Source organism: Neoarius graeffei, chromosome 23, assembly GCF_027579695.1.
Source record: "Neoarius graeffei isolate fNeoGra1 chromosome 23, fNeoGra1.pri, whole genome shotgun sequence".
NCBI classification, from domain to species: Eukaryota; Metazoa; Chordata; class Actinopteri; order Siluriformes; family Ariidae; genus Neoarius; species Neoarius graeffei.
The window spans coordinates 28,864,245-28,885,607 of record NC_083591.1 but is presented as its reverse complement, the minus strand read 5'-3'; the positions used below and the strand labels follow the sequence as shown (position 1 = coordinate 28,885,607).

At 40.4% G+C, this 21,363-nt stretch overlaps 1 protein-coding gene across 5 annotated transcripts in view; it reads left to right on the top strand.

The window, feature by feature from the left end:
- camsap2b (calmodulin regulated spectrin-associated protein family, member 2b) overlaps positions 1-21,363 on the top strand; it is a 138,802-nt gene that overhangs the window by 12,931 nt on the left and 104,508 nt on the right. The window contains exon 1 of one of the 5 annotated variants that reach the window (XM_060906028.1): positions 7,392-7,512. The exons of the other annotated variants lie outside the window; for them this stretch is intronic. Coding sequence (XP_060762011.1) covers positions 7,476-7,512 — 37 coding nt within the window. The 5' untranslated portion in view covers positions 7,392-7,475. Of the gene's footprint in view, positions 1-7,391; positions 7,513-21,363 lie in introns of those variants that run through there. 5 annotated transcript variants of the gene reach the window in all.

Sequence of the window (21,363 nt, the reverse complement as noted above, 5' to 3'; positions counted from 1 at the left end):
AGAATGTGTGGCCTTTTGAAAGTGCATACCTCTTAAAACAGAAAAGGGAGAAAATCGCCTCAAAGTTTTCCATCTCAGCTACTCTGGGTGCAGGGCGGGCACATAATGGTGCTCATCTGCATAACATTAAGGAAAGCCCTACCCCCTACGAGCTAGCACGATACTACTTTCATGTAAACAAAGATCACCACGTCAATTTTCCTTCCATGCAAAGTATGCCCAAAACAATTATGAAGTACAAAAATAAGTCCTAAAGTATACTTTAACGCTTTGTGGTTGAAAAATTACTCACACCGTAAGAAAGAAAGAGAGCACAATGATGACACAACTAACACAACGCTAGTTTCATGTAAAGCCTCGGTCACAACCGGCCGTACGTGCTCCTACGGCCGGTCTACATGCAAGAAACGCACGAGAGCGCGCATGTGATGTGCTGATTTTCGAGCTGCAGACCGGCCGCAGAGGTTCGTTGTCATGTCAAACAAACTCTACGGGCGCTTACGTTTTTTTCAGGTTGCAAGACAAACTTGCGGCCAACGCGCGTCTTTCTCCGTGAACAACAACAAAAAAAAACGCAGCGATTTGGGAAACGCCAAAAATCACACGGCCAAAAAATCGTACGTCCGGTTGTGACCTAGGCTTAACCAAACCACAACACTCTCCGTTATATGCAAAAATAACCACACAGCCTTAGATTAATAAACTTACCCCATCAGAAAGAGAAATGTCACCTTGCACACACCAATGCCTCCGATGGAATGTAATCCTAGAACGGTCCGTGTATCATCTGATCATTCAAGTATTCCATTCAATCTGGAAAACGAGGTTGCGTTTTTTTTTGCTAGAAATGGTTATCTCCGATGTAAAAACCATGTGTCTGTTTGCTTCGTGGTGTTTCAGCTCCTCTGCGCTCTGTTTAGTAACTCATTCCATAGTGAAATTACATGCCTGTATGCAGTTAAGTAGCCATGCGCTCAGCTCGGATCATACAGCTGATTTGCGAAAAAAAAAAGACTTAAATCATCATGTGAATGGCCCATATGGTAATTTACCCACACCCCCCAGCAGGCTACAGTCCTGACAAAAACGAGACAATTTGCAACAAAAAATGTATGCTTTTCCAACAAAACAATCTATTATCTGAAATACTGATTGCATTCTTCAAGATCTCAACTTGCACATGATGGAAAAAAACAAAAATCACAAATTTCGGAAAAAAAATGCTTCTTTTGCGATTATCTCGGATTCGTTTCGGCCGACACGTGTCCCTGGATTTGGTGAGGGGTCACATTTTTACGCCCAAAAATGCATGTTCAGAATTTGAATGCATCCTGGGATGCAGAGCTCCTACGAATAATTTTTCCTGATTGCCTTGGAAAATCTGTTAGGTTATGTTGTTAAAGTAAAAGTGAACAGAATGAAAAGGTCACATAACGTCATCGCGACTGTGGATTTGTTTACACTGCCATATTGCCTGGTGAGCTTTGTGTTTACTAGCGACTGACACAAGTGTATGCGAGTGATTGTAAGCCAAATTCAGCAAACATTTATAGATAAATTTGTAGAAGTTACAGTGGTACTTGAAAGTTTGTGAACCCTTTAGAATTTTCTATATTTCTGCATAAATGACCTAAAACAACAGATTCTCAAGTCCTAAAAGTAGATAAAGAGAACCCAGTTAAACAAATGAAACAAAGATATTATACTTGGTCATTTATTTATTGAGGAAAATGATTCAATATTACATATCTGTGAGTGGCAAAAGTATGTGAACCTCTCAGATTAGCAGTTAATTTGAAGGTGAAATTAGAGTCCGGTGTTTTCAATCAATGGGATGACAATCAGGTGTAAGTGGGCACCCTGTTTTATTTAAAGAACAGGGATCTATCAAAGTCTGATCTTCACAACACGCGTTTGTGGAAGTGTATCATGGCACGAACAAAGGAGATTTCTGAGGACCTCAGAAAAGGCATTGTTGATGCTCATCAGGCTGGAAAAGGTTACAAAACCATCTCTAAAGAGTTTGGACTCCACCAGTTCACAGTTAGACTGATTGTGTACAAATGGAGGAAATTCAAGACCATTGTTCCCCTCCCCAGGAGTGATCGACCAACAAAGATCACTCCAAGAGCAAGGCATGTAACAGTCGGCGAGGTCACAAAGGACCCCGGGGAACTTCTAAGCAACTGAAGGCCTCTCTCACATTGGCTAATGTTAATGTTCATGAGTCCACCATCAGGAGAACACTGAACAACAATGGTGTGCATGGCAGGGTTGCAAGGAGAAAGCCATTGCTCTCCAAAAAGAACATTGCTGCTCATCTGCAGTTTGCTAAAGATCATGTGGGCAAGCCAGAAGGCTATTGGAAAAATGTGTTGTGGATGGATGAGACCAAAATATAACTTTTTGGTTTAAATGAGAAGCGCTATGTTTGGAGAAAGGAAAACACTGCATTCCAGCACCAGAACCTTATCCCATCTGTGAAACATGGTGATGGTAGTATCATGGTTTGGATCTGTTTTGCTGCATCTGGGCCAGGACGGCTTGCCATCACTGATGGAACAATGAATTCTGAATTATAGCAGCAAATTCTAAAGGAAAATGTCAGGACATCTGTCCATGAACTGAATCTAAGGAGAAGGTGGGTCATGCAGCAAGACAATGACCCTAAGCACACAAGTCGTTCTACCAAAGAATGGTTAAAGAAGAACAAAGTTAATGTTTTGGAATGGCCAAGTCAAAGTCCTGACCTTAATCCAATTGAAATGTTGTGGAAGGACCTGAAGCGAGCAGTTCATGTGAGGAAACCCACCAACATCCCAGAGCTGAAGCTGTTTGTGAATATTCTCAGGCCCTGTCCACACGGCAACGGATCCAGGTGACTCCGATACAATTGCTTATCGTTTAGGCCTGGCGTCCACACGGCACCGGCGTTTTGGGTGCCCAAAACGCAGTCTTTTTGAGAACGGGTTCCAGAGTGGAAAGATCTGGCAACGTTGCCGTTGTGAAGTCGTCTGGATGAGTAGAACGGATTTGTTTACGATGACGTCACAACCACATGACTGTGAGTGCTTCACGCCGGGTAGAAGTGTAACGAACTCGATGCGAGTTGTCAACAAATCCTATAACTTGGTTCATGAAACGCGCTTACAAAATATTTTCACTGTGAATATTTATTGTGTAATGGTGCAAAGTGAGAGAGAGAGAGAGAGAGAGAGAGAGACTCTGCCCTTAGGGCAGAGTCAATCCCGCCAGCAAAAATAGGGAAAAAAAGGAGCGATCTCACCTCTTCAGATGATGGTTTAAGTCCTACAATACGTTCCTCAAAAAGGGCGTAGAAGAGCAAATTAATCCATCGACGTGTAGCATTCAATTTATTCCGGACCATTAAAGACGTCGCCTTCCGCGTAGAATCATACGTCATCCTCGCCGCCATATTGGATAGGTCAAAGCAGAGAATAAAGATTAGCTGCGTTTAACTGTACCAACAGGTTTGCCGTCCAAACGAGATCACATGGGATTACCTTTCACAGGTGAGACTGGAAAAATACTTTTCATTGTATTTGGTCATTATAATGTAATTTTACGAACAGATTTTCCTGACTTTGTGGCTAATATGAAGTCTCGCGCATAATAGTTTATGTGCATGCGTCCTTACTTCTTCTATTGTTCTGGTGTCTCCGAAGGGACCGTCTTACAGCGCCCCTAGAGGTGTGGCATGTGTATTGCATCGTTTTCAGCAAGCGTTGCGTTGCCATATGGAGCTGATATTTTACTGATCGTTGCCCATTTGGACACGATATATTTTTAAATAACATCTCGTTGTCGTGTGGATGTAGCCTCAGTCATCCAGGTCATAGTAACTATGGGTGGTAAAAGAGAGCAACTGGACTTGCTTGAAGATTCTTGAAGACGTTTCACCTCTCATCCGAAAGGCTTCTTCAGTTCTGTCTGACTGGTAGGGAGTATCAGGTATTTATCCTCTCATGGATGAAAGGCTCATCTAAGGTGTCGTTGCGTCATCCTGTTGGTGTGGGTCACTGGGAGCTGAATGTGAATGGCCTCGAGAGTCGTTAGGGTGATCAATGGATTGCCCGTTAAGGTGATCAATAGAATGCTGATTCTCTCTGTCCTCCTGTGAGCCACTGAAAACAGCTGGGTTTTGGTGTGCATTCAGTTGTCTGGGAAGTGTGCCAAGGACTGCATGAACTGAACTGAAGAAGCCTTTCGGATGAGAGGTGAAACGTCTTCAAGAATCTTCAAGCAAGTCCAGTTGCTCTCTTTTACCACCCATAACTGAAGCTGTTCTGTATGGAGGAATGGGCTAAAATTCCTCCAAGCCGGTGTGCAGGACTGATCAACAGTTACCGGAAACGTTTAGTTGCAGTTATTGCTGCACAAGGGGGTCACACCAGATACTGAAAGCAAAGGTTCACATACTTTTGCCACTCAGATATGTAATATTGGATCATTTTCCTCAATAAGTAAATAAATGACCAAGTATAATATTTTGTCTCATTTGTTTAACTGGGTTCTCTTTATCTACTTTTTAGGACTTGTGTGAAAATCTGATGTTTTAGGTCATATTTCTACAGAAATATAGAAAATTCTAAAGGGTTCATAAACTTTCAAGCACCACTGTACATCTAAGACGGTGCCAGTGACCTGTATTGCTTTTGGATGCAATAACAGATGTGGAGATAAACCTGGTTTAACTTTTCATCGCTTCCCGGCGAACCCAGAAAGACGAGAAAAATGGTGAGCTGCAGTTAAACAGGAAGAAAAACATTGTGTGTGGAGAACATTTTATATCAGGTTAGTGTGAAAGCTGTGTGTAACGTTAAAAGGTATGTCTGGATGTGGGCTTTGGACGCGATATATATTTTGTTAGACTAGCAGCATGTTCGTCGTGTACTCATAATGTAGATGAGGCTAAACACCATAAAATATGCTAGATCAAGGCTCTGGCTTGTTTGTTACTTTTAGAAGTTCATGTTTGTGCTTACATTTGTCATAATAAAGTGTTTTTCTTTATCGGGAATTTCCCATAACATTTCGGCATGGACAAAACCTGCCTCGAAATATTGATAGGCATCTGTATTTTTGTCTGCCTTTAGCATTTCCGGTGTATTTTTAGAAGTCCCAAATCCTAAATAGTTCAGGAGGTCATCGTGTCCCAAATCTGGTAGCTGGTTTGCCGAACACTTTTCAAGTGGAATAAATACATTTGTGGGTAAATTAAGAAGCAGCTTTTTTTTTTTAAATTTGTTTGTTTAGTCACATGTCCTCTCAAGCACAGCGAAATTCCTCCTCTGCATTTAACCCATCTGAAGTGGTGAGTGCGTGTGAGAAGCGTGCAGAATAAATAATAGATATTTGTAGGTAAATTATATGGATCTGCAGGGTTCCCCCGAGTAATTGTCATTTGAGTCAACATGACTCCCAAGTTTTTTTGAGAGTCATGATTTCAGAAGTTTATTCTTCGTTATCATTTAATTAAATTGAACAAAGAATGGAAAAATCTAGTTGTTTATTTATTTCAATTTCTAACTTCTGAAAAACACTATTGTATAAACCTCATTCTTTGATCTTGGTATTCTAGCAAAACTCAAATACTGTTATTTTTGATACAGAAATGGCACAGATACTGTTACATCAATAAAGTTCCAACAAAGCCAGTTCAATCCCCCCAGTGATCCGGCTGTGTTTACGAAATTCTGGGGAAGCAGAGTACAGCAGGTGTGTCTAAAAATAACCACGTCGTAATATCTAATTATAGATTATTAGACTTTCATCGAGATTGGAGAAATGATTAAATACCTCAATAAAATAAATATCTAATGGTGAATCATTTCATTCTTTTTCATACTTTATTTTTTTCCTTTTGTATGGTACACATCATAAAATATTTCGCAGGAATTTTATGACTGTGCCGAATTCACTTCCGGTTTGTTTTCATTCACAGCGTGATTTGTCACCCTTATCATGTCCGACTTTATTTTCTTTCGGTTTCATTTCTTTAAACTAATTTATACTTCATGTTTTACTGGATTAATCAAGATTTAACTTTATTTCCTCCAGAAGCTTTGAATTTCGGTGAGTCTAATTCTTAAAACTGCAGATCAGGTAATGGGTTATAACACATGCACTATAATGGGGCATTGGATAGTTATTGTTAAAGTTTGAGTTTTATTGCAAAATTATAAATTATTAAAGCATAATGATTATCATAACTATACCTGCTTTTTGATAAACTTTGCTAACCACTGTCAGTAAGCGCAGGTTGATTGGAGACAGATATATGTGCAGGAAGACTGTCTTTATTATAAAAGAAACAAACGGGCATATAGTCCAAAACGGCAGGCTGAATCAATAAGAATGAACAGGCAAAAGGTTTGAGTGAGGCACAAACGGACTAAACTGGGCAGGACAAGATTGGAAACCAAAACACAGAAATGAGAGCCAATAACCAGGAAGACAGTGCAATAACGACGGCTTGGTAATGGTGATGAACGATGCAATATTTCGCACTGTGTAGGTGTGTGTGCAGCATCCTTTTATGCACACACTGATTGCACTTAATCTAGGGCAGATGCTTGTCGTTAGAGGCGCATGCTGTTCAGAGCACACGTGAGTGAAAGTCTGTTGTGCGCGAGTATGACGACCACTTTAATCGATCTAGTAAATACATCGTAATAAGGTTATTGTCAAAGATAAAATAAAAAGATGAATGAAAATTCCAATATCCATTTTTCCTGTCGAAGTTTAAAACCAAGGATGGGCAAAGTACCAGCAATAAAATAACAAAACTACATCAGTTTTCCCTTAAGTAAATCAAACAACACATCTAAATTTAAAGTGATTACAGAAATGTGCATTCTGTGCTTTTGTGCATTCTGCTGTCTACACTCTGGAGCTTAATTTAAGCTGTGTTCACATATATACCGGTACGATAGTGGTATAACTGTATTGATACAAAGTATAGACCCCTTCGCAGTAAACGTCATTCATACGTAAGCGGAAATTGCGCGCGCAGCCTGGACCCAAAAAAGACTCAGAAATGCCTAGTTGTTGTGTTGTCGGGTGTCAGAATCATAGCAGTGATGGGATTAAAATGTTCAGAATTCCAGCAGGATCTCACCCATTCCAAAAAAATCGCCGACGTCTATGGCTACAAGCCATCAAACGTGTAGACTGGGATGAAAGCACCATCAAAAATGTGCGGGTTTGCAGCGCCCACTTCATCACAAGTAAGATCAGGCTATTTATTAAATCTTTTCTTTTTTACTCTTTCTAGTCTTTGTTTATTGATGTAGCAAAATACTTTGGTAACGTTTGTCTGATTAGCTGGGTCATAGTTACACAATGTAATGAATATTGTTAGCATGTTAACTTAGCTTTGCATGCAATTTTGTTTGTAGGAGAGGTCTCGCTTGACTCAAGCAGTCCAGATTTTGTGCCATCATTATTTGTGTATGCCGAAAATCACAATTTTAAAGCAAGGATGCAAAGGTAAAATTGTGTGCCCTCACTCTAAATGCCAACTTACGTTGACTGCTGTAACCTAGCTCCCGCTCCGTTCAGTTTCATTTCTGCTCTCTGCCTCTCGCTTTTTACGCAGCTCTGATTTCTCTTAGCTGCACTCTTTACACCATCATTCCTTTCATGCCATTACCTCCTGCAAATTGCTGTTTAGTGTTGGTATTTGCTGTTGTAGCTAAAGCCACATTGCCATCACACCACTGGCATAATTTGATTAAAACAAAATGAATATGAATGTCCCATTGTTAATCAAGTTGTACATGCCCGCACATAACATAATCATATGCGTCTAAAGACTTGTAGGCACGAAGTTTTTCGTGGGTGTACACTGAAGTCTTGTCAATAAGGTACGAGTATATATCTGGCCATTGTATACCAGGGAACTTACTAACATCGTCCGTCCACTCTTTAATTAAATGCGGATCCGGTAGGCGATGTCCACTTGTTAGAGTTAACTTATTTATGTAGCATTCTCGATCTTGTAACGACAATTGTTTGGCATAATCTGACAGCTCATAATGCCAGTCTATGGGCAGCGCCATTGTTTCTGGGTCCAGGCTGCGCGTGCATCCTGGCAACGGTCTGTTTGTTTACAAACATGCGAAGGGGTCTATACCGGTACAGTTTAGTGCATCTGTCCACATTAGCGAGAAATGTTTGCGGTTTTCTTTCACGGTAGTTGAAATGCGCGTGCGCGAAATGTTTCCGTGGTGACTGAGTAACCTCCTTCCGAGAATATGGCGGATGAAACAACGTGTGTGCTTTTTGTTGTCAATGTACAGTCTGTATTTCTGGTGGTCATTTATTCAGTTGAATCGTATAAAACGCGCGAGGCAGTTGAGAAAGAAACAAAGAAAACAAATCTCCGTTCTTCACTATTTTATTCAGCGAAGACATCGATTTGAGGTGTGTGACTTTGCGCATGCGCATTATATTTGTATCGATACAGAACCGCTTCATCTGTCCACACTACAGTGAAGCACTACAGTACCGATACTGTACCGGTACGAAACCCATACATTTATGGGTTTCGTACTGATAGTTATACCGCTACAGTACCGGTATAGTTGCTAGTATGGACAGGTGTTGCGGTACGAAAGTAGTATCGTATCGGTACAAAATCCCTAGTGTGGACAGGGTATTAGTTGCAACAGTCACAGTTCTGTATTGAAATGGAGCAAAGTCAGTATCTCCACATGCTCTTGAGGGGCTCACTGTATCTCCACCCACCAGACAAACCAAATCCAAAAATATATCAACTAACTAGTTAATACCATCATTATAAAATAAGACTCAAACAAAAACCAAATAAACAAACCCTTTCTAATCACCCAAACTCCTTTGTGCAGACAAAATGCCCATATTTACCACTGACATTAAAAACACACAAATGGTTAAAGGGATAGTTCGGGATTTTTGACATGAATCTGTATGGCATCCCCATCAATAGTGTCGTGCAAACACACTGACTTACCCCGACAGCATCCTGTGAGTCCAGTTCTTGTCCAGTTTTGGTCCAGACGAAAGTAGTCCGGCAAGTTTGTTGGGGTCACGAAAGTAAAACGTTTTTCGTCTCAAAACAGTACGTGTTCAAAAGAGTGATATATTTGCATCACAAAACCGTTGTCAAATAAAAAGTCAGACCTCGAAATCGCTTGACACTATTTTCTCTCTCTTCTTATCACTGCGCGCTGCCGCCAGGTGACAGCGAAACGCAGACCCACTAAGCTGGTGGGAGACCAAGGCTGCACTCTATCCACGGCTTACACACGTGATGGCACCGAGGATGTGTATAGTGGCAGCATCTGTCCCCCCAGAGAGGATCTTTTCAAAAGCAGGACAGATTATAACTGAGAGGAGAAATAGAATCAGAATTAGCTAGTTAATTGCAGCAATTAAAGGAATAGGTAGGAAAAGGAAGGCGCAAAGACACCGCGCAGCACCTGAAAACGGGTTTTCAGGCGCTGCGCACCCGTTTTCAGGCGCTGCGCGGTGTCTTTGCGCCTGCAGCGGTGCTTTGCCTGTGCTGTGGCTGAAAATAGTTCCAGATATAAATTGGTCTAGTAAATCCCTTTGTGTTAATTTGCATTGATATGTGTACTCGATGTGACTGTACAAGTCATGAGAAATAATTATAAAAAATCTTGAGTTATTTAATTCACTTTTGCAACAACAATGCTAGCTGGACACGCCGGATTACAGCGACTACGCTAAGCTAAGCTAACCAGGACGTTTATAGATCAGGACAATGGCTGGGTCGGCTACAAAACGCTTTGGCTCACTCATCCAACTCTAGGGACTGCAGGGACTGACTCAATTTCATCTGGGGTGGCGTATTCCTTTAAATCAAAAATAAAATCTCAGGAGCCATTTGGGAGCCGAAAGAGCCGGCTCCTTATAGTAAGAAGAGCCGAAATTCCCATCACTAGTAAACAATGAATGAAACAGCTGTGGCTGTCACCTGGCGGCAGCGCGCAGTGATAAGAAGGGAGAGAAAATAGTGCCAAGTGATTTCGAGGTCTGACTTTTTTATTTGGCAACGGTTTTGTGATGCAAATATATCACTCTTTTGAACACGTACTGTTTTGAGACGAAAAACGTTTTACTTTCGTGACCCCAACAAACTTGCCGGACTACTTTCGTCTGGACCAAAACTGGACAAGAACTGGACTCACAGGATGCTGTCAGGGGTAAGTCAGTGTGTTTGCACGACACTATTGATGGGGATGCCATACAGATTCATGTCAAAAATCCTGAACTATCCCTTTAAAATGGACCATACCGCTAAACACCCCTATTTCCCTGTGGTGGAGCCATCCAGTTCCTCACTGAAACCAGGAAGTAGCAGTGGAATTGAATGGCAGTTAGTAAAATGGGATACGGAGTTGTTTTAGAAAGTTTTAACCATTTTAACAGTCAATGTGAATGTTTTGCATTTCTTCATACCAGATAATGTTTATACAGATGAGAGGTGAACATGACAAATCGTCTTGTTTACAAAATTGCCTGACAGATATCAAGCAATGGTTAAACGACAACTGTCTTCAGTTAAACAATGAGAGAACTGAAACTTTGATTATAGCTCCAGACAAGGTGGTCCCAGACATCAGAAGACACGTTAGCTTTTTAGGCTCTTCTGATAAATCAAATGCTAGAAATTTGGGTGTCTTATTTGATAGTTCAATGTTGTTTGAGCATCACTCCAAACAACTAGTTGGGAACTGTTTTTATCACCTAAGGAACATTTCAAAACTCAGATTGCTGGTATCAAAAGCTGAACTTGATTATCCACGCTTTTATCTCTTCTCATTTAGATTACTGTAACAGTCTTTTAACCTGTTTAAATAAATCAGATTTGGACTGTCTTCAGACCGTGCAAAATGCTGCAGCAAGACTTTTAACTGGCACCAGTAGAAGATCTCACATTACTCCAGTCTTGGCTTCTCTTCATTGGTTGCCAGTAAATTTTAGAATTCATTTTAAGATTTTAGTCTTTACTTTTACACTACGTTCAGACTGCAACCTGAAACGACCCATATCCGATTTGTTGTGAAATCTGATTTTTTTGTTAGGCCGTTCACATTACCAATTATATGAGACTTGTATGCGATCTCCAATATGAACGGAAAACGACCCAAAAGTGTCCCGCATGTGCAAATTGACACGTAATAAGCACATCTACGTAATACGTAAACAAAAAAAAAAAAGCGCACTCTTCATGTTTAATGATTTTTTTTTTTTTTGGTTTGTTTAATTATCTGGTTAGTGTTAAAGTGTGAGGTCTCGTGTGTGTTTTTGTTTCTGAACTGAAATGAAAACGTGTAGCCTGGTAACGAGGTTTGACTCCTAAATGCCTCTCTAATTTCTATATAAGTGCACTACATGTTACTAGGAAGTAATGGATTTTTAAACTCTATATAGTGCACTCGAGCTTCAGTAGGCAGTCATTTGGGATACGACCGCTGTATTACCAAACTCTTAATTCAGGCTTAATAATTTGCACATATTTATTTCGTCATATTAATAAACTTTTTCTACATTTTTATATTTATTTAGATTGTTTATAGCCAGCTGAATTCTGCAACTTCTCTCAGCACTGGCTCAAGGTGCAGAAACACCAGTGCAGTTTGCTATGGAGACGAGGCGAGACCTGGCGATGTGGTTTTTGTGGCGGCGGCGGAACTCGCACAATAATCTGATTAACAGCAGACTAATGAGACCGTAGGTGTCAAATTACTGGAAATTTCCAGAACAATCTTATCTTGTAATACAGGATGGTTTAAGTTATAAATCAGTTATAGAAACTGTTTTATTTAATCAGGCTAACAGATCAACATCCAGGTCCCTACCAAATCCACCATTAGCTTGATCAATTCTATAAAAGTCTATTTAAATTTTGAAAACTGTACAAATGTTGTTTTCCACCAAAGAGGCGGGATTAGCCAACGCAGAATAGTGACGTTTGTCTCTTGTTGATGACGTGTAGGTCGCATAAATGCGACCTGTCCGGTCAGACTGCAGTCGCATGTGAAAATATCGGATATGCATCGGATTTAGGACCACATATCCAAGCGGCCTGGGTCGCATGTGAAAAAATCGGATCTGTGTCGTTCAGATTGTCAATAACAAATCGGATACAGGTCGCATATGGGCAAAAAAATCGGATATGGGTCGTTTCAGGGTGCAGTCTGAACGTAGTCTTAGGGCCTTACATGGTCAAGCTCCACAATATATTGCTGACCTGCTGAAACCCCATTCTTCTTCTCGTGCTCTGAGGTCAACAGGTCAGATGTTGTTGGTTGCCCCACATACTCGGTTCAAAACTCGTGGGGATCGGGCATTTCAGGCAGTGGCACCAAGACTGTGGAACTCTCTCCCGCTCTCCTTATGCTGTACTGACTCCATTGACTTTTTTTTTTTTTTTTTTTTTTTAAAAGCAGCTGAAGACATTTTTATACAGAAAAGCTTTTAATTAATTAAATTGGTGTTTCACAGTATATTGTTTTATTTAATTTTATTTTATTGTGTTTTATCTGTGTATCACTGTTTTTATTGTGTTTTATCTGTGAAAAGTGCTATATAAATAAAATTTATTTACTTACTTACAAAGCATAAGGATGGACTATTTCAGTTTGTACACAAGCATGTTTAAAAATGCTGTTAGGTCTTTCCCTGCACTTCTAAAACAGCTTGGTTTGCTAAAATGGAGTTAATCTATAGTGAAAAATGACGCAGTGAATAGTAAAACGGTACAGAAACAATAGCGGGAGTTCAGCTCGTCGTTGTTTTTGCAGGTAAATGGCTTAATGCGCACTCCTGCATGGCGTGGCTCTGTCTGTCACACTCCATTTAAGAAGTCTACATTTAAGCCATATTGTTTTGATTCGAGAATCCTGTGTAGATATCGAAATGCACATTGAAATATGCTCTAAATAAATGTTTCCCCTCTATTTGTCCAGTTTCATGCTAAATAATTTCAATTTATATAGTGCCTTTCTCAAAACCCAAGGTCACTTTTTACAGGAGGAAAGGGGGGGAAAAAAAAAGTCCACCAAATAGAGGTCAGGATGTCCTTCCAATGGTGTAGCAGCCACAGTCCCACCAAAAGGTGCATGAAAACAAGTCCCACACTGCCAGCACAGCCGCTGGGCAACATCACTTGGAACGTCATGCCTTGGATCCACAAAGCGAGCACAGACGTACTGCCACGCAGAACGCTGGTATGTCCTGAACTGCCTACACAGTTGCCACGACGCCACCCAGCAACATTGCTCAGAACATCATGCCAAGAACTAAAGGACTGCTGCACAGAGCGCTGGACAACCACGATATTAAAATGAGCAATGAGCCCACTGCAGTCCATAGCTAGGAGCACAGGCATCATCCATGGCGAACCAAGGCCTGGAGGCCCAAAACTGGGTCCGGAGCTACACCACAACCATGGAGATGTTAGTTATTCAGGCTGTCACTTATTTCCCCAAAAGTCGACTTCTGACCAGCTCAAACAAGCCCATGAATTGTTTGCTTTGGCCACGCATAAACAGGAGGTGTAGAATTTTCTTTGCAATTTAGCTAAAAAAATATCAAATTCTCTGGACATCTGCAAACTTGTGCAGTCAGTAGCAACACTATCTCTAGCCATAAACATCACCATGACGTTGACAACGATGCAACATTTTAAAATTGTATGTTATTTGGACTGTGAACAGATTTGTTGTGAATAATAGGTTGTGACTTGTTTCTATGTTCCAACTCAATTAACAATTCAAGAGGGATATGCATTTCAAATCAATGTTACAGCTCATAAAATGAAGTAAGACAGCTTTTAACATTAGCTAACTAGCCAGCTGAGATGAATCTTCATCCAGTGAGCCGGCCTGCTTCCTCTTCATGTGCTCTAACCCGGTGTTTCTCAATCTATGGGCCGTGGACCGGTACCGGTCCGTGAGAAGATTACCGTCGGTCCGCAAGCCTGCCTCTGCACTAGTAGTCAGTATTATAATTTCAAACTACTGGTCACTATCAATCAGATTATGTAGAAGAGCGATTTGGCTGGCTCTGCTCTGTGCTTTTGTCACTGTGTGCCACGTAGCACAAGTCCCGCCCCCCCATTCTAGAATGTTAAGCGTTCCTGCCCGTGCGAGGTTGCACACTTGCACTTATTCATTCATTCTGTCCCAAGTCCAGTCATTCGTGCACACGCTTTATGAGAGCAATATCATAGCATGTTCAAAGCAAGCTACTCTTGACTCTTCAGGGCTCGAAATTCGCGGTGGTCCGGTCGCCCGAGGCGACTTAATTTGTCATTTGGCGGGTAATTCCTGTCACTAGCCAGCCCGTATGAGATACATAAAATTATTATATCGTAACTATCGAGTATTTTATGGTCATCTGCCGACTTGCGTTTGTTTCGTGTTTGTTGCGTTTGTTTAAAACATTTTCCGGTGGTTTTCTCCCTGTCCCTCAGGCAGTAACGTGAGAGGCTGCCTAAGGGTAAAAAAAAAAAAAACGTCACACACTCGCCAACCAATCCCAGGCGACATCTAGGTGCTGAAAGGAACTTGTGGGAAGATTTCATAGTTTCGGTTTACAGCGCTGACTCCGTTCGTGCAATCGCTGGTGTTGCATAGGCTACCGTGTAAGCTCTGTCAATTTCAGCGACAAATTAAAAATGGAAGTAGACAAATTGGTTCCTAAAAGAACTAGTAAGGGGTCAGTCATCTGGCATTTTTTTGGATATCGCGAGGAGGACGAGGAACAGCAAATGCCAATTTGTAAAGTGTGCAAAAAAAAAAACTGTCATCACGAAAGGCAGCGGCACTACAAATATGTTCCGTCACCTGAAAACTCACCCGGTACAGTATGAAGAGTCTCTTAAACTCTGAACTACTTGCCCACGAGCTAAACAAATGACCATAGCGGCCTCGTTCTCCAAAGCCACCCCATATGTTGCAATTTTCAAGATTGTTTGTTTGTGTTTTCAGTTTGTGCTACATCTTTGTTGAATAAAAATAGTCTTATTTCAACTCAATTGTGATTAATCATGAACATGAAAATTTAAAATGTGTTGTTGAAAACCACCTGTAAAGTTAACCAAGAATGTTGTTTAATCTGCAGGGATTGTAGTGAAAACAGTAAAGAGTAAAAGTTAGATTTCATGGGGTCCTTTTAGAGGAGATTTCAATATATCGTATATCGTGAAATGGAGAAAATGTATCAGGATATTCATTTTTTCCCATATCGCACAGCCCTAATTCAGACACACCGTCAACTAAAGCCGCCATATATTAAGCGCGTGCCGTGTCTGTGTTAATCGATGTGTTTATCGGCAGGACGGAGAATACCGAAGAATTCCGAATCATATCGTGTACGAGTCAGGCTGTCGGTTTTTTCACGACTGCACATGCATATAACGCATCTCGTTGAATATCGCGGTAATCACGTTATCAAATTCAATAGATGTGGCCACATTATCACCCATTTAAACACGTGTTTTTGTTGTTTACATCTACATCTGCCAAAGCTACATTGCGATGTGGAATTTTCTGAAAGGTGTACAGAAACCGCCAGAGACGGGGACAAAGCGACCTCGGTCTGAAGAGGAGAAAAAGGCCGCCGATAAAGCGTACGAGAAGGAGAAACGACAAAGGACTTGTAAGCAAATGTGGGAGCAGGGTAGGCCTTGGCTGCGATACGATTTTTATGAAATAATTAATTTTTTTCAAGTTGATTCCTAGTCAATATGAAGCTCCTAATGCTTTCTCTCTCATAAATGGTTAAATACAGAAAGCATGTTGGACATATTTTGGGTGCTATAGTCATGATAGTAAGTATATTTGTTTTCAATACTCGTACACCAAGTTGCCAAGTTTTCCAATATATTATTATTTGTTAATATTATATTATGGTGCTCTGTGTTCTCATTTATGTATTTAATAACGGTATCAAAATACTTGGGTCTTGAAATAAATGCACATTAGTCATGAACAATGGTAACTACTCTCTCTTTTGTGTTATTTTTGACAGAAGTAAAATTCATACATGAACAAATTTTGGCTAGTTGATTTTCTGTTTGGCGAGTTACTTTGGAAGGTAACTAGTCCAGCTGGCTGGTGGAAAAAATGTATGAATTTCGAGCCCTGCTCTTTCTTTGGAAAGCGCCCATCTGACAGTGCAGATACACAACATGAGCCAGAGGCAAAAAAAATATTGTCCATTCACTCGCAATTACGACCCTTCATACATACAATTCAGCTTTATTTCAAGTGATAGTTGTCCTCCAAAACCAATCTGTGTTATCTGTCAAACCATGCTAAGCAACGAAGCTATGAAGCCATCCAAATTAGGCTGGCATTTGGAAATTAAACATTCGCATCTCAAGGATAAATCAGAAGATTTTTTCAGAAGAAAACGTGATGAATTGGCCACCCAAACTAAAGTGTTGAAAAGTAATTTGACCGAGAATGAAAAGCTAACAAAGGCATCATACATGATTTCACACCACGTTTCCAAATGTCAGGCACCCTTCACAATTGGGGAGAAGCTAATTATGCCTTTGATTGTTACTGCTTGTAGTGAGGTGTTGGGTCTGGCTGCTGCAGCCAAAGTAAAAGAGATTCCTCTGTCAAATGACACGGTCTGTTGTCGAATTGACGATATGGCGGCAGACATTGAAATGCAAATTTTAGAAAGGGCAAAGTCATCTGACTGGTTTGCCATTCAATTGGATGAGACCACGGATCTCTCTAACTTGGCTATGCTTCTGGTCTACATCAGATATGCTCATGAGGGCTGGTTTCATGAGGATTTTTTGTTCTGTAAGGTGCTTCCAGGGACCACAACTGCTGGAGAAATATTCCGTATGCTTGATAGGTAGATCTCTGGGCATGGGATGATATAGGGGCGTTGCGTTGGTGTCTGCACAGATGGGGCAGCGGCTATGACCGGCAGGCACAACGGAGTTGTTGCTCAGGTAAAAGCCGTTTCACCATCAGTGCAGGCAACGCACTGTTATTCATCGAGAGGTACTTGCCTCTAAACACCTGTCCACAGAGCTTCATGAAGTTTTAAATCAAGTGGTCAAAATAGTGAACTTCATTAAGGCCAATCCGACAAATTCCCATCTATTTACAGCTCTGTGTGATGATGGGTGCAGATCATATTCATCTGCTCTTGCACTCTGAGGTTCGTTGACTGTCATGGGGTAAAGTGGCGAACAGAGTGTAGGAGTTGAGGCATGAGATTGAGACATTCTTGACAAACAGTCCAATCTTGCCGATCACCTGCGAGATCAGTCTTGGCTTATAAAGGTAGCTTATCTTTCTGACATCCTGGGCCATTTCAATATGCTAAACCTGTTGATCCAAGGCCAAGCATGTGACATTTTTCAAGCCAATGATAAAATCATGACTTTCAAAAAGAAGCTCTCAGTCTGGACCAACAGAGTTAATAGAAGTGTGTTTGACATGTTCGGCTGTCTGTCATCTCTGGCTGATGAAGGTGTGGATTTGGGGCAGGTGCCGGCAGTGATCGCGCAACACCTTACTGAAACACTGCGTCATTTTTGATTCATACTTCCCCTCAAAATCCCATCTCACGGAAAAGCAATGGGTAAGAGATCTGTTCACCAACCCAGAAACGAACGCTCTGCCACCTGTGGTGCAGGATAAACTTCTGGAGCTTTCGTGCGATGCTGGTCTGCAGTTGAGATTTGGTCGACTTTCTCTGTCTGAATTCTGGCTGTCATGCTGCAATGAATATCCCCAGCTGAGTGAGATGGCAGTGAAAACACTGATGCCTTTCCATTCAACATACCTCTGTGAGACTGCATTTTCACATTTGATAGCCACAAAGACAAAATACTGAAACAGGCTCAACTCAGAAAACACACTCCGAGTGCCCTTGTCATCCTGTCTTCCTCGTTTCGACCTGTTAGTGGCGAGAAAGCAGGCACATCCTTCGCATTAGAATGCGGACTTTTCTTTTAACAAATCTCTGTGGGTGACTGGGCCTGTCATTTGAGGTTAAAAGTCAGCACGTAGCCTATGTTCAGTTCTCCCTTTTTCATACTGGGACTGTGTAATCAGTCAGTATTAGGGCTACAGTGGGTCTTTAGGTTTCTCGGTTTGAGGTCCCATGTTTCTGGTAGACCTTTTTATAAGTGTGTGTATGTTATTGAGGCACTGTTTGGCAGTGCTTCAAGTTCAAAGGTGTAGTTTAAAAAAAAAATACAAAATCTAAAACACAAAAGTAAAAAAAAAAAAATCTTGGTTTAATGGTTCTTATGCAAATGGTAATAATAGGTTATTAATAATAGTCAAATTATTGGGCCTACATGTCAGTATATTTATGTAATTTGGCAATAATCTCAAAGCCAAAGCACTTCTGTTAGTTTCCCTTGTTTAATAATAGTTTAGGCCTTAGTAGTAGTAGTAGTAGTAGTAATAATAGGCCTACTACTGATGATGGATGATGATGATGATGATGATGATAATAATGATGGCATATCTTTGGACAGTTACTGGTCATTTGGCAATTTTCTACAATTCTGCCAGTGCACTCCTGTTAGGTTTTATTTAGCCAAAATATTGTCATGCTGGTATAAAAGTCTGCTACTTGTAACAAGTACTGCTAACAAAAAAAAAAACGTATGTATCTGTCTATCTATGGAGGCGCACACGTGTGTGGGTGGGGGGGCGCATAGAGGTGTAGGCCTATGCAGGGCCTTGCAGCACCAAGGCCTAACATTACTGGGCCCCAGAGCAAAGAAGTTTGAGAAACCCTGCTCTAACCTACAAGATGTGCTTCCATGCCAGCTAAGTTTAGCTTTACAAATTGTGCAATTCACAACCTATATATATATATATATTTTTTTTTCCCCCCAGAGTTCAGTGTGAAATGGTCCCACACTTTGGAGGTTTTCATTTTTGAAGCTGCCATTGTGCTTTTGTTGGCTTCTCTCCCATAAGTGGTATTGTCAGAACATTCCTAGTTAGTGTGAAAAACGCATGTGATGTCACCAACTAATTGACCTATTAAATTAGTTGGCTACCAATTCGGTCATCAGTTTTAGTCGATGAAGTTGATTAATCATTACACCTCTATTTCTGAGATGAAGGAAGGTTATCAACATGAGTTTAAAATGAAAGACTAGCATCAATAATCACCCCAAGGTCTTTTACTTCTGTCCATGAAGAAACAGAAAGGCCATCCAGAGTGACTGTGTAATCAGAAAACTTGCTTCTTGCTGCATATGGTCCTAGTAGTAGAAGTACTTCTGTGTTTGTCAGGATTAAGTAGAAGGAACTTAATAAGCAACCAGTGGCTAATGTCTTTTACATTCCTTTGTAATACTTATTCCTCTGTATTATTAAGCTGGTGTGTCTCATCTGGCTTTGCTGAAACGTACAACTGTGTGTCATCAGCATAACGGTGAAAGCTAATACCATGCTTATGAATAATATCACCCAGAGGTAGCATATATAAAGAAAAAAACATTGGGGTGAAAATGGAGCCTTGTAGAATACCAAGCTTTACCTTTTTAGTATACATAGAAAAGTCAGCATTTACATCAACAAACTGATAATGATCAGTTAAATAAGACCTGAGCCAGGAGAGGGCTATTCCCTTAATATTTTCTGATCATTGGTGCCAAAAGCTGCATTAAGGTCAAGCAACACAAGCGAAGAGATTCGGCCCTTATCAGAGGCCAGTACGATATCATTTACTACTTTAACCAGTGCTGTCTCTGTGCTATGATGAGGTCTAAATTCTGACTGATACATTTCATGGATGTTATTCCTATGTAGGTATGAGCATAACTGCTGTGCTACAGCTTTTTTCTAGGATTTTGGAAATAAAGGGGAGGTTTGACATTGGCCTATAGTTGGACAACTGACAGGGTTAGAGGTCCAGGTTTTTTTTTTTTTTGTTTAAATAAATCAGGGGGCTGATTAACTGCTAGTTTAAAACATTTTAGTACACAGCCAGTGCAAAGGGCAGGGGCTTCAAAGTTTTGGAGAATAGCAGGGTACAAATAATTTACAGCAGGGTGCAAAATGGTAAAATGTCTGCCAGCGGCAGACATAATGCACCCAAAGCGTGCGGGGGGGGGGGTTCAAAGGGGGGTGCGCCCCTCTTTGGGCATGGAAAATTTTATGAAATGCACTGAGAAATGGTGGCCTCTGGTAACTTTTTAACAGTGAAAATAAAGGGTAATCAATACCATTTGGAAACTTGAAATATGAAACCATACCTCAGTCATTTTATCAAATTTCAGAAATATTTGCAAACAAACACATAAAAAGTAGTCCGATTGAAACCCACATATGGATGATATAATAATTTTAAGTCTGATGTGCACTTTGACTAAGCTAAGGTGACAAGTTTCTCCAGATTCTCTAATACTATTGAAGAATATGGTGAAATCTTGAATACAGATGAAGAACAAAACAACTTCAATTATAATCAAAATGTTTTTTTTTGGCAGTCAATAAACTGTTACATAAAATGCAGCTACATGTACTTCATCAGCTGACTTCATCGTTATTAAAAAACAGCAGCTAGCAGCACTCATTGACAGTCTCAGCATTTCTATTGAAAATAACTTTTATCCAAATCTCATCAACCTAATCATGTTTGTTATTTAACAAAATGAAGAGTCACTGCCTTCAAAATAAAGAACAAATGATGACAAAATGTAAAGTTAAAACATAGTAAATTATATAAAAATTATAAAAAGTATAGATAGATATATGTGTGTGTGTGTGTGTGTGTGTGTGTGTGTGTGTGTGTGTACATACCAAAATAAATCAAAGAAAGTAAGATTATATGATATAAAAATATTTCTTGAATTTACATATACATGTAGGGGCCTACCGAATAGACATTTATATAAATCTAGTTATTTAGTGCGGGTTAGACACAACAAATATTATGAGTGTGTGTGTAATATATATATATATATTATATATATATATATGTATGTATGTATGAGAGATGCAAGTATGAATTTTTCATGGGGCGGGATGGTTTGGAACAGGTCATCTAAAATTGGGATAACATTTACCCGGGACGGGTATTTGAGGCAGGTCGTCTAGCTTAAGCTTGATTAGCGTTGTTACGCACGCAGTTTGCTTTTTCGAGCAGCTGTCAAACGCAGAGTCAACTTTACGATCTGCGATTATAATGTCTTAAGCAAGGCTGAGAAACGGTGGGCTAAGACGTATTTTATTTTTCTATATCAACACAATGACAGAATAAATTTGCGTTCAAAGCGTACTTACCTTTCCCTCTAGACCAGAGGTCACCAACCCGTCGATC